The sequence below is a fragment of the Ambystoma mexicanum genome, chromosome 1q (assembly GCF_040938575.1).
Source record: "Ambystoma mexicanum isolate Mex_15411 chromosome 1q, UKY_AmexF1_1, whole genome shotgun sequence".
Classification (NCBI taxonomy): Eukaryota; Metazoa; Chordata; class Amphibia; order Caudata; family Ambystomatidae; genus Ambystoma; species Ambystoma mexicanum.
In genome coordinates, this window is record NC_090922.1 from 420,174,839 (window position 1) to 420,188,201 (window position 13,363).

At 43.7% G+C, this 13,363-nt stretch overlaps 1 protein-coding gene across 4 annotated transcripts in view; it reads left to right on the forward strand.

Moving 5' to 3' along the window:
• The window catches only part of SLC12A4 (solute carrier family 12 member 4), a 1,569,223-nt gene that overhangs the window by 876,868 nt on the left and 678,992 nt on the right, over positions 1–13,363 (forward strand). For all 4 annotated transcript variants that reach the window (XM_069639659.1, XM_069639652.1, XM_069639655.1 and 1 more), the window contains exon 5: positions 8,309–8,363. In XM_069639659.1, the coding sequence (XP_069495760.1) occupies positions 8,309–8,363 (55 nt within the window). The remainder of the gene's footprint in view (positions 1–8,308; positions 8,364–13,363) is intronic.

Below are 13,363 nucleotides of genomic sequence, written 5' to 3' on the forward strand. Positions count from 1 at the left end.
GACGTGCGATCCAATATCAATTAGATGGAGAGGCCATGCTAAGTCAAATCATTCTTAAGTCATCGGCTGGTATATGGGCCTTATTAAACAACACTGGATTAAAGAGACAACATTCATTACAGGTCAACTCTATTACTCATGAATCCTGGAATGATTTCTATGGCACCATCTACACTTCACCCTTTCCTGATCTTGGTGTAATCTGGGACAGCCGTGCGTCTAATCACATTATTAATTTTGATCATGAGGATATATTATTTCTCATATCCAAATTGAGTGTGTCCCGTGCAGCAGGACCAGATGGGTTACATAATGTCATGATTAAATAGCATAAACATCTATGGGCAGATATTCTATTTGATATGTTTAATCACATCATGATCACTGGTTTGGTTCCTGTGAATTGGCATACATCAATCATTCTACCAATCTTTAAGAAGGGAGACAGAATGGATCCAGCATCGTATAATTGCGTTGCTGGACTGTCCTGGAAAAATATTCGCCCGTCTTGTCTTAGGAGCGTTCAATAACTGGCTGGATCAATCTCACCTTCGAGATCCCTTTCAAACGGGTTTTGTTCGGGGTTTGGGTACTGCCGTCAATTTGATAACTTTAAAAGCCATTATCCATTTGAACATGCAGTGCAAACAGACAATTTATATGGCTTTTGTTGATTTTAAGGCAGCTTTTGATTTAGTCCCGAGGGAATTATTGTTTAAAAAATTGATGGATGCAGGATGTCCCTGGTATATACTTAAATGGATCATCCAGCTGCACTCGAATACATTGATCTCAATTCGTTTGAATAATGAGGGTCTTTTATCTGATCCCATACAAACCACTAGGGGTTTGAAGCAAGGCTGTCTTTTGGCGTCAGCCTTGTTTAACTTCTTCCTTCTACATTTTGGTGCATGTATTACGAGTGTAACTGTTGATTCATGCAGATTACAAGGTGTTCCTATTCCATGGCTCTTGTATGCCGATGACATGGTGTTAGTATCTAAGACACCCTCCGGTTTATGTAATCTGTTAAGTGCATTGGACATATATGCAGAACGAAATTGCATTACCATTAATACTAAAAAAACTCAGGTAATGCAATTTGGCAATACCAAAGGGCGTTCTTCGTGTCGTTGGCAAGCACAGGGCACCAATTTGCTGGTTGTAAAGTCCTATATTTATTTGGGAATTTGTGTTTCTAGTAGACTATCGGATAAAACACAAGAACATCATTTATTAATGAAGCTTCAGAATGCCCTATCTCAACTTCGAATAATTTGGGCAAAATATTGCAAAATCAGTATTAAACCTTTGATCATTTATTATAAGCAAAAATTTGTGCCTACTATCTTATATGGTTCTGAAGTTGAGATAGGTCTAACATATAAATACTGGGCTAACTGAGAAAGTAAATTTTGGAAGAGAGCGCTCATGCTTCCCAGCTCAGAGTCCATATCAATCATTAGACATGAATTGGGTATTACATCACTCTATGCTACATTTAAATGGAAGCTGTGTCTCTTATTCAGAAAATGTATTATGAAGGAGAGTTCTAATGGTTTACTTAATATTATGTCCAACTATTTACTGGCGGCTAGCGACCATTTCCCAAGAAAATGGCGTGTTAACATCTTGAAAATTCTGTCAGGTGCTGATATTTCAGAAACCTTACTCATCGAAAACCCTAATAAAGCAAAGAGCAAACTATGGGAATCAGATTGGATTAAAACCCGTGAAGCATGCCTAAAAATAATTAAATTTGAGTCGAATCCTTTTGCCATAAAAAAACAGGGGTATTTGGAAAAGTATCTCAATCAGTCACCACACCCTAAACATCGTTCTGACTTTTTGCGTTTTAGATTGAATCTCTGGCCTACCAGAGAAATCTTGTTCAGATGGAAGAAGACCTCAGCTCAAATCTGTCGATTTTGTCATCAGCAGGCTGAAACATTGAAACACCTAGTGGTTGAATGTGTTACCCTTTTACCCCTTAGAATAATGTATTTTAAGCATTTGATTAGCAAACCTATAGTGATGCATGATGAATTTTGGCTAATGATATTCCAAGGTCATTCTAAACAATTACGGTATGCACTGGTTAACTTTCTCAATGTTTTAGAAATTAAGTTACCAGAAATTGATGTTACTATAACAGCTTAGCTGTGATGACTATCTGTTTTTTTTGCCTTGGAATGATTATGATTATTGATGTAGCTGAGCTAAGAACTATTGTATTACGTAAATAGCGTTCTTAACAAAGGTATAGACTTACTTTCACTTGTTCTTCTAGTGACTGTAATTTTCTATGTTTAATGTACTTAAAAAAAAAAAAAAAGTTTCAATGTTTTGATAAATTGTTTTATGTTGAAAGATCAAATATTATTGATCAAAACAACAATAAAAAAAAAAAAAAAAAAACATGCTGTTCGGTAATCGTCACAGCAGAAAATGGGGCAGCAGACCAATATTTTGCAACATTGTATGAAAAAGTGCATGTAAGGCTATTCTAATTGGTTTGCAACCCAAACCCAACCTTGGACATTGGGCTTGTTAGCAGCATGTACATAGAAACAAAACCCAGGTGGTTAGAGATATGTCAGCTCTTCCTTTGTTTCCCAATAAGGCCATCCTCTCTCATTGGTAGGCCTCATGCCAGTGTCTTCTGTTTAAAGATTGACCATGCCAGTCTGCACAGTCTCAGAACATCCAAGGGAGTGTAGGTACACCGCTATTTTAGCACCCGGCCTAATGAATAGCCCTTGTTTACGAGCTCTTCATCACGTGTTGCAAGACCATGAATTTGTCCATATCGAGAGTGCTTTTAACCTTATTTGAGTCAGCTTTGGCTGGGTGCAGTTCTGCTTTTGTCCTTTAGAGACTATCCCATATTGACTTTATCCCTTTTAATCATCCAATATTTGGGATCATTGAATATTCGTGTTCCTCCTAATCTTTAGAAAATATGTCCTTGTGCATGGTCTGCTCATAGACTCTCTTTGCGCTTTTTCTTCATCTCTCCAAATAGCATCTTTGGTTCAAAGCCAATGTACTCCCCTATTTCACAAGGAAAACAGCTTCTGCATCGGCTCTCCATGTTTAAGATCCTGGGCTTGTATTTTTGAGGTAACTGTGTAGATTGACATGAGCCGTCGTCCATCTTGCTCTGATGGTAGTCCAAAACGTTGAATGTATACCTCTCATAAGTAAGCTTCTATGTATTCTCTACGTTGCGTTTCAGCTTATTTACAGTCATTGACCAGGGGATCACTTCATTCTTCTTTGTATTTATAAATATTGCATCATGGAGTACATGTTTTTCTGACTGCTTCAGTTGCATCGTCATTCAGTATTTTCATAATGTTTCAGCATAGGGTCATGTATCTTCCTTCGTACATTCTTTTGCTGTTATAAGACTTTAACGTACATCCATGTCGCGCACCATTTTATTCATGGCTGCTTTTCGACAACTCTGCAAGGGACATCCTTCTTGGTAGGTTTCCTCCATTGTTTCAACCTGAGGGTATCTTCTGAATTGCTGCCTGAGCACATATTGTTTTTCATCCAGTTGACGTGGTATGGACATGTTGCATAAACTTTTACATGTGTTCCCAATTGTAGCTCCCCGTCTGTTACTCCAATAGGGTGGGGCTGAGGGGGCCTAAACTAGGGAGAATGTGTCCACTTGCTCCTCTACATTTCGGTTGCCCCTCTAAGCTGCACCAGAATGTTGGCAGCTCCAACTCTGCAAACCCTGTACAGATGTGCTTGAGCCATGGAAGCGAACTCGACCCAGGCACATTGTTTCCCTGTTTAAGTTTGGGCGTACACCACAGTCTAGTACAGAATATTAGTGACCTCCTAGCGGCTACTTCACACAAAGGCATGAGGTTGCATTCCCAGCGCAAACAAGCCATTGGGACTCCCTTAGGTTGCATGAGTAAAGACCGCAGGAACTAATTGTCAGCCACCTTGAGCAGGGTGGCCGTACAATGATCTCTACAGCTGAGCCCCATAAAGGGTTGACGCACATCCATTCGGCTTTATACAGTTTTAGAACGGGGGAAATTGCTCCTCCCATGTGTACTAAAAAAGGTGTATTCCATTGCTGTATTTTTCTAAGGTGGTCACAGCCTTAGTGCAATGTTTGGGAGGATAGCTCAGCGGCAACATTCTCGCCTTGGAAACAAGACGACCCGGAGCAACACAAGTTTGATCCCTGAGTCCGCGCTTAGAAATCTCTGGGTATTAAGCGCGTTATAAATAACCAATCATATCATGCGTAGACGTAGATAAATCTGAGAACCTAATCCCTATGTAATCGTAAAAACATTCCTGCTCTAAAACACACTCATTAAAATACTGAATTTAATCTTAGTTCTCGCTCTATTAAGTCCCATTGAAAGTTCATTACACTTTTTAACAAAAACATTTAAATTACGTCTTAATCCCAGAGGGGTAGTGGATAGCAGCACTGCATAAGAGGACTGGAAATCTATAGCATCCATGTTTGGGAGGATCAAGACCACACAAACAGTTCTTCAATTATTACATTTATATACAATTAAACTAGGAGGGGGGCCAACACACACCACTGTTGGACTTCCCCCCCCCTACCCCTGCCTCTACCAGAAAGGTTTGTGTCTCCCTGACCAGCCCCCACCTTACAGAAGCACCATTTTTAATATAAAGTGATTGAATACTAAACAGCAATGGCCCTGGGATACCCTTCTCGGCACTGACCACAGCTTGCAGTACGAAACAGTCAAATGCTGTATGTAAATCTACAAATAGAGCATAGATCCTGTTGTTTTGTAGGGAGATCTATTTAGACAAAACTGCATACAGTCGTAGCCATTGGTCCACTGTGCCAATGCTTGACTGGAATCCAGCCTGCAGATGGTTTATAGGATTACCCGCAAGAAACCAACACTGCAGGTGGGCCAGCAACACCTTTGTGTATACCTTTCCTACTGCGTCAAGCAGTGAGATCGGTCTATACTTTCCAGGGTCCTTGTTGTCTCCCTTCTTATACAAGGGGATAATAATAGCTTCACGCAATGATTGAGAGACATTCCCTGTTCTTGTGACATAATCAAATACTCATGTTAATAGGCGGGCCCAAACAGATGGCTCGTCTTTTAGCAGATCAATCGGGATTTCATCGGCCCTGGCACTTTCCCTCACCCTAACCTAGCTATAGTTTCTTCCACTTCAGTGATTGAAAACATCAATGGGGGTTCAGTGCAATTCTCCCCAACAGACTGCTGTGGGTATTTGAGTGTCTCATTCTGTCCTTTCTTGTAAAGTTTAATAAAGTGGTTAAACCATTCAACAGGTGAAATGTGACAGGAGACAGGGCCCACCAACTTCAACTAATTTCCTCCTCCAAGACTCCATAAATTGACATGATCACCTTTTGCACTACAGGACAGTAACTCATCCCATTTGTTATTAACATATTGTGATTTAAGGCCCACTACCGCTTTGTAATTAGCCCGCAGTCGCCTCAAATGGGGCTCGTCAATCATAACCATTTTTAAAATAGTTAATTGGGTCCTGCTTAGCTTACAGTCATCATCAAACCACCCTTTGTTGGCCAGGTTATACTTCCTGATTTTACTTGCAGGTTTTGGTATTCACCATATCTATATGGAGATCTCCCACAGTGGGGGATATGGGAACCGTTAAGTAGTCCACCACTGCATGATCTTCACTCTTCACACACTTTTGCCAATCACTGGGATTAGGCTGCAGTGCCCCTGCGTGATATTCACTTTTCATATATTTTTTGCCAATCACTGGGACGAGTATACAGTGTCTCTGAGTAATCTTCATTCTTTATGCCTTGCTCCCAGGTTCTCCGGCTCTTCCCAATATCTGTATTAAAGGGTTCTGCATCACCGGGTCAGTGTTTTCTTTCTCTTCTCTGTGGTCGGACAGGATGCTTTTCTGGTCTCTCCCATGTCCCTCTTTCCACACACTTCGTCGTTCTTTGGTGGTTTCAGTGATGGAAGGATTTGTCCTTCGGTTCCGTTCCATACCACCGTCTTCTTCCTTTCGGCTGTTGGTTGGGTACTCTACCTATGAACGGACCTCCTTAGCTCTGTTAGTGGCGTATTGCCTACTCGGCACGCCAACGGCAGGACTCTTCTTCACTGGCCCTCTCGAGTGTCCCTTCAGGAACTCTTATGGGTTTCCTCCGTTCTTGCTGGGCAGTGTGCTGCTGTCCCGTCTTCTCAGTTTCTGCTTTCCAACAAGCAAGGCAGCGTCTCCTATGGTTTCCCAGCCTCCTCGATCCGGCCGGTTTGAAACTCCCGGGTGTCACTTTCTCGCTCTCTTAGCCCTCCTCTTTTTATGATGTACTGCTGGGGCTTCCAAGGAAAGTCCTTCTTTGTGTCAGGGCCATATTCACCATGTCTCCTGTTGGCTTCTTCGTGTCAGTACTTGACAGACAAGCACTCTTTATTACTCTCCTGTTCTTACTCTTCACAGTACCAGGTTGCTGCTGTTGTTCTTCTGGTACTACATTACAAAAACACATGAAAGAAGAATTGTCTGTCAGTTAACACTGTTGTAGTGGTTTCTCTGGGATAATAAGTGAGTTCCTTATGGGAAAGGGAGTTCTTCTCCCCATTAAGGGAGTCTCTCCCTTTGAGATCCCGCTTACCGCTACCCCTAAGGTGAATGTTGCTTAGCGGGCTCACCTCTCTTGCTTCATAGGAAGGGACTACCCTCCTGGGGGAAGTGACTGAATCCCTTGTCCCATCAGTCGCCCTACTATATAACAATCACTTTTGCTACATTCCCTCCCATACTCTCTCTAAACCAGTCTGCACGCACACTCACAATACAGTACCACTTGCTCTCACCAACCAATACCTTACCTTTTCTCCAAAACACCTCCACACTCCAATTCACCCTCCTTCCTCATGCTGGTGTCTTGGTCTGCTACCTCCTCCACTGACCTCGCCCAAACAACCTACAACTTCCTGTTTCCTGTCCCTCTTTTTCCCTCCCCAACCCACTTTTCTTCTCCCATTTAGATTTCTTGCCCTGGCTAGTCTCGTCCTGACTTCCACACCCAGGCAGTGCTATAATGGGCAACGTTGTCAAATCGGGGGCTGAGCCCCGCCCCTTGGCTTGACGCATAGCCACCTTGTTGCAACAAAGTTGGCACACTTTGGAGTGTGTCCCAGTTCCTGTTGTGGTGTCGTGTTGCAGCAAAATCCAAGGTAAGTAAACAGTCTTTATTTGAAATTCACTATGCAGCAAGTCAGTAGTTATGTGTCTGAAGTAGGTCTGACTCAGCTGGTAGCGGACAGTGTGTGCATAAGTTTCCTGGCGGCTGCACAGCCTTTCCATCCCTTGGTTCACTGGTCTCGCTGTTGGCCCCAGCTGTCGGATAACTCGAGTCGTCTGACAACAGGCACTGGTGGGTTGTTTTGCGGGCAGTATGTCCAGACTTTGGCTGCCTGGCTGCCTCTTTTTTTGTTTAGAAGAAAAAAATCTGTCCAGCAGTGTTGCCAGAGGGTACAGGGTGATCCAAACTGGTAATGCTAAGATACACAGAAGCACTTGGGGAGGGGAAAGGAACTGGGACCTTCCCAACTGCAACTCTGCCCAGTCTGCGGTAGGAATGGCTGTGGCTTCCACCAATGAAGGCCCCTCACAGGCTGAGAGGGATCCCTATCACCTCTCAATAATGCCAGAATACAGTCCTTGTCACACCCTGTCTATCAGCCTCTCGAACATTACATTATTACCCCTGCAATTCACAAACCAGGTTCATATAGCCATTATTTTTGTGTCCTAGTTTTTGCTCGTCCCTTCATGCAAAGCCAAACCCCCTGGCTTGGCTCTGGCTCAGTCGAACCCATTAATACTCTAGCTCCTTGTCTACTAGGTGGCTGTCTTCCTGCATTTAGAGATTATTCTAGCATGCACCCAAGAAAGACCAACCTATTCAATGGGCTTTTTCTTTTCTCTGCATAGGCCCCCAACTTCCCCAGCCAAAAAGTTATGAGAGCAGGTGGGTTTTATGGTACAGTACTCGCTTGCCACATTTATTTATAGGACACCTTCCAGCTACACATTTAATACCATTATGGTTTGAATACGTTATTATTTACAGATGTTACAAAAGCATGCACTTGTGGAAAACAAGTTAAACAGAATGTCATATTGGACTACTCTTAGAAAGGTCAACTGCAAAGTACAAGTTTTTACCATCTTGTCTGTTGGCCACATTGATACTGCCGTAGCCTTATGTATACCCTCTAACGATATCTTATTTGTTCATCTCTTTTAGACTCTTCTAACAGCCATATCAATGAGTGCCATTGCAACAAATGGTGTTGTTCCAGGTAATTGTAGATTTTAATTCTACTGTTGTGATGCTGGATTTACTGTTCAACCTTTCCTGATAATCACAAAATTCTTTTTCGTGACTCAAACTGAGGAATACAGAGTAATTGTTGTATAACTTCTTGACCAGAGTTTTATGACGGTCCTAACTTAAGACCAAGTTGAAGTTCACTCTCTGGTGCATAGCTTTAGTTCTCACATGCAAACTCTCAAAGGTGGTAACCCACGAGAGGCACTGCAACCTCCATACCACCATTACACAAATGCCTTTACAAAGCACTGTCCCCAATGTTGTCCTTCTATTGCGTTAGTAATAGAAACCATTATTGAGTTGGTAGCTATAGAAACCCAGGTCCAGTTTCTTGTACTTCATGTTGCAACATGCATTGGCACTCCTCACTTTAATTAAAACTATTACCATTTAGATACAAACATGCACAAACACATACACACATCATTCATACTGCTTAATTTCACAAAAATGGATAGTACGTAGCCATGACCCATGCGGACCACTAACCCTTTCCTCCCTCCCCCCGTCAAAAGGCACACTCGTGGCTCTTGTACAAATCTATCAATCCTCACAACAGCAGTACCAAACTTTGCTATCATTGACTCTGTCCCCTTCACACCCACTGCACATCTACATTTGCACGCAACACTGTTTATGTACACAGACTAGTACATACAGACTACTATACACAGACCATAACGTACCATCCACATATAAAGATTTAACACAATAGTACACTGCAGTCTTCACCCAGAACCCACATACGTTCACATAAGTATAAAAACAGTTTACATGTTCAAACGCATCCTACACCAAAACGCACTTCTGTTTACATGTTCACATACTTTCTCATCAATTTAAAAAAATCCAAATAACACACACCTCATAAACACATTGCAAATGCACTAGTGACGAAGAACGTAAAATGCACAGTGCTCATTTATCTCTGACATTTTTACCAAGAGAATTGTTTTAGATTTTTTTCAAAATGTTTATTGGGACAAAGGGTTAAGAACTACATAGATCTGCAAGGAGGAGCTTTTGCGCGGCTCTGAGGATGGCCGCTGCCTGAGAGAGCCTGCTCTCAGACGCCGAACATCCTAAAAAATCCTGCTGCGCACTGCCTGCTGGGCGATATTAGTACCAGCACGGGACTTGTGAAACTGCAGCGCACATTTAGATATACCTTTTTTGATATGTAAAAAGACTGGATTCCAAATTGCGCCAACAGTTAAAGCTTGCCAGATTTCAATTTTGATTGATAGAATTTTATTTTAAGGTAATTCAAAGTGAAAAGAAAATTGGCATATTTCTCATTTGTATACATTGCAGTAAAACAGAAAAAAATTGACATTTAAAAAAAAAAAACTGTTACAATTGAAAATCATGAGAACTCTAAAACATTAATCACTTAAATGTTTGACATTTCAAGAAGGCTAATTCCTCTGGTTGATTTGTGTAAAGTTGTCTTTCCTAGGGGATCATTCAGATTTTTATCTTGGCTCACATTAGTCCTATGGATTAGAGGACACCTGTGTATTAGTACTGGGAGCATGTTGCTGTGGAGGCAATATAACTATGCTAATGCTTGTTTTAAAGCAAAGGAAAATTATGGGGGAGGAAAAAAGGTAAGGGAGAAAAGTTGCAAAGGTTTAGAGACCTTAAATGCTTACCATGATTATTAGAAGTTTGAATATGGTAGTTCCAATATTGTGTAAGCGGTATGACCTCATATTGTATGCGTACGGGATTGCGTCATCACGCGAAATGGGGATGTCTGCCATCTTGCTTTTGGCTGAACGGGTGGCTTTGATAGATGCTGACTTTTGCTCAGTTTAATAGTTGTAACAATTTTCAAAATACTTGGGTTTACTTCTAGAATGTAAATTGACTCAAACATTGTTTGGAGTGGTGTCAGATATTCTTGAATTACTAGAATTTATTCATACAGTGTGAATGTCACTCAATTGGGTTCCCAATTTATGGTTGACATTTAAATAAAACGTTCAAAATAACAAAGGACTATTCTGTATGTGACTTGGGATACTGCAATAGTTAAGTGCAGTATAATTCGCTGATAAACCCCCATTGGGCAAAAAGAAAATAATAGACCATAGATTGTAAATAGTTAAAATTAGGGTTAAGAAAATATAAAATTAAAATTTTGAAAGGAATACGACCAACAAAGGTCACAGGTACTGGCTCATCTCTGAATCACAGTTAAGGCCTGCATTACATGTGTCCATGATATTGATCCAAAATGCTTCTCTGCATCTGAGAAGTAGTTCCTTGTTGCCTCCTCTTGGTGGCATGGATATTTTATCAATTCCGAAAAATTTGATTCGTGCAACGTTGTCCTGATTATGTTCTGTCAGGAAAGGGTAGGCTAAGGGGTACTTCAGGTCTGTGTTCTTGCTTGCTCTCAAGTGTTAGAGAATTCTTGTTTTGAGGGAGCATATCATCACATTTTTTGATTGAGGACATATGAAGCATACCTCTTCAAGTATTGGGCAGTCTCAATACTAGGATATCCCATTTTTCAGACAACTAGACAACATCCAACTAAGCTACAACTAGGACTCGCCACTGGTTGCTTCAAGACTGATACTTTTTTATACCCATTGGCCGACATCCGCATATGTGCCCCAGCGGCCTGTTCCTGCTCTGAAGCTGAAGGGTTTGGAACTCTGCGACGCCTGCTTGTGCTACCTGGAGCCGGGCACCCTTCCGCCTGAGACAGATGTCCCTGCACCTCCACGGCTCACTACTGGGGTCAGCTGAGGCTGCAGTACCCACATGACTGCGCCCCTGCTGGGGTCGGCTGTAACAAAGCTGCGGGTCTGTCCCCCTCCTTCGCTGATTCCCCAGTCGCATATACAGCTGATCTGGACCAGCCACAAAGGAACGCTGCTGGAGCTGGAGCTCCATGCTGTCTACACATCCAACTGGAATCAATGAAGCCCGGCATACTGGTTCACCGGCGGGCCGCCTCTGAGGACCCTGGTGATTGCTCTCCAGCTGTCACCCGCTGGGAACGTTGGAGATGGCACACTCCGATGAATCTGTTCTTCCACCGGCTGGCCCTCTCCCAGTGTCCATACTGCTACCTGGGAACGTGCTGTGCTCCGCCCCATGGGATGAACAGCCCAGCTCCTCCTCCGAAAGGCTTTGGTGCCCGATCTGCTCCCTTGTAGGCTACGGCAGGGGACGGCCTGGGGCCCGGGCACTATGAACTGAGCTGGCCAGCCACAGCAGGCAGGTTTGGGCACACAGCACATAGAATTGGAGGCACACTGAAAGAAACTACTGGAAACTGTGCTGGACCGCTGATGCACCTCCACCACTGCTCTGTGTGATCACGACCCTCTGCCTGCACACATTACTCGACCCCCGGATCTGGCCTCCGTCTGTGCCCACGGACCATTCGAGAGTGGCGTTGGACCACGTGGCTACACACTAGTGAGCATGGCCCTCTCACCTCGTCTATTGCGCTTCCCGTAATCCACACTAGACCACAGAAAAGAACTCCATCCAAGATCACTGGGGAGAATTTCACCAAAGATTACTGGAAAAGGACCCCACCCAAGACCAGTGGAAAGCCATCCATGTAAGAATACTGTGGGGGAACTCCGCTACGATCAGTGGGGAGAAACCCATCCAAGATCATGTGGGAGAAATCCACCTGAGCCTGCTGGGGAGAAATCCACCCAACACCACAGGCATGAAACCCACCCAAGATCGCTGGGAAGAAACCCACCCAAGATCACAGCGGGGAAACCTACCCAAGATATCTGTGAAAAATTCATCCAACACCACAAGTGAGATACTCTCATAAGATCATTGGGGAGAAAGGTATACTCTTCTGCCTCTACACAACCTGGACCCATCTTCCCGATCCAGGCACTGCCTTGATGGATCAAGGGCATACTCTGGTATTCCAAACACCTCCCCGCACCCAAGAATTCCCTAGGTAAATACCTTTACTACTCCCGGGGAATCTCCCACACACAGTGGTGTTCCTTCTCCCAGCGCAGAGGGCGGGCGCTTTGACGGTGGCCACCCTGTAACGACATAGCCTCGGATCCTGTCAAAATGGGAAGCAACCGGAAACCAGCAAAAATTGACCAGTTCAAAAGACAGGATCACCCTCCCACCTCCGCCAGACGCTCCCCCCCTCTTCTTCTGCCCCCGCAGCAGTTGACATGGCCACACTGAATCAGACATTGAGCCTCAAGAACAGCACAGACTCCCTTGGATCAAAAATAGACACCCTGACCTACAGGGTAGAGACATCCGCCATACAGATGGATAAACTCTGCGGCCGTATGACGGAGGCAGAACCGCGAATTGGGGATACAGAGGACAGGATGGCATCCCTAAAGAGGGAGGTTGTGTCCTTGCAACAATCAATGAGGTGGATGGAGGCAAAGAACAATGACTTGGAGTGAAGGTCAAGGAGGAAAGTTATCCGCATCGTGGGGGTCCCGGAGTCCACTATTTATCTGAAAAACGTATTGTTGAGATGCTGGATCAACCTCTCCCCTACCCCCCATCCTCCATGTACCTAGTTGAGAGGGCGTATCGCTCCTTGGCGGCCATACCACCTCCAGGGGCTCCGGACAGACCTTTTATTGCCTGGATCTTCAACTACAGGGACGGGGACGTGCTCCTCCAGACCGCCAGGGACTAGGGCGAACGCCCACATGGCTCCTCCATCATCAGGCTTTTCCCGGACTTCAGTCAGCAGGAGCAGAGGAAAACCTTCCAAGCCATGAAAAACAAACTGAGGAAGAAGAATATCCATTACTCCATTCTGTTCCCGGCTAAACTTCGTATAGTACACAACGGGAAAACCCTATTTTTCACCACCCCTGTCTCTGTGGATCGCTTCGTCTCAGAGCTGCCAGATACTGCAGAGTCAAAAGTTGACCCAGAGTGATCGCTGGCCTAAATTCCTTTTTTATACAGCAGATCACCGCGCATTGG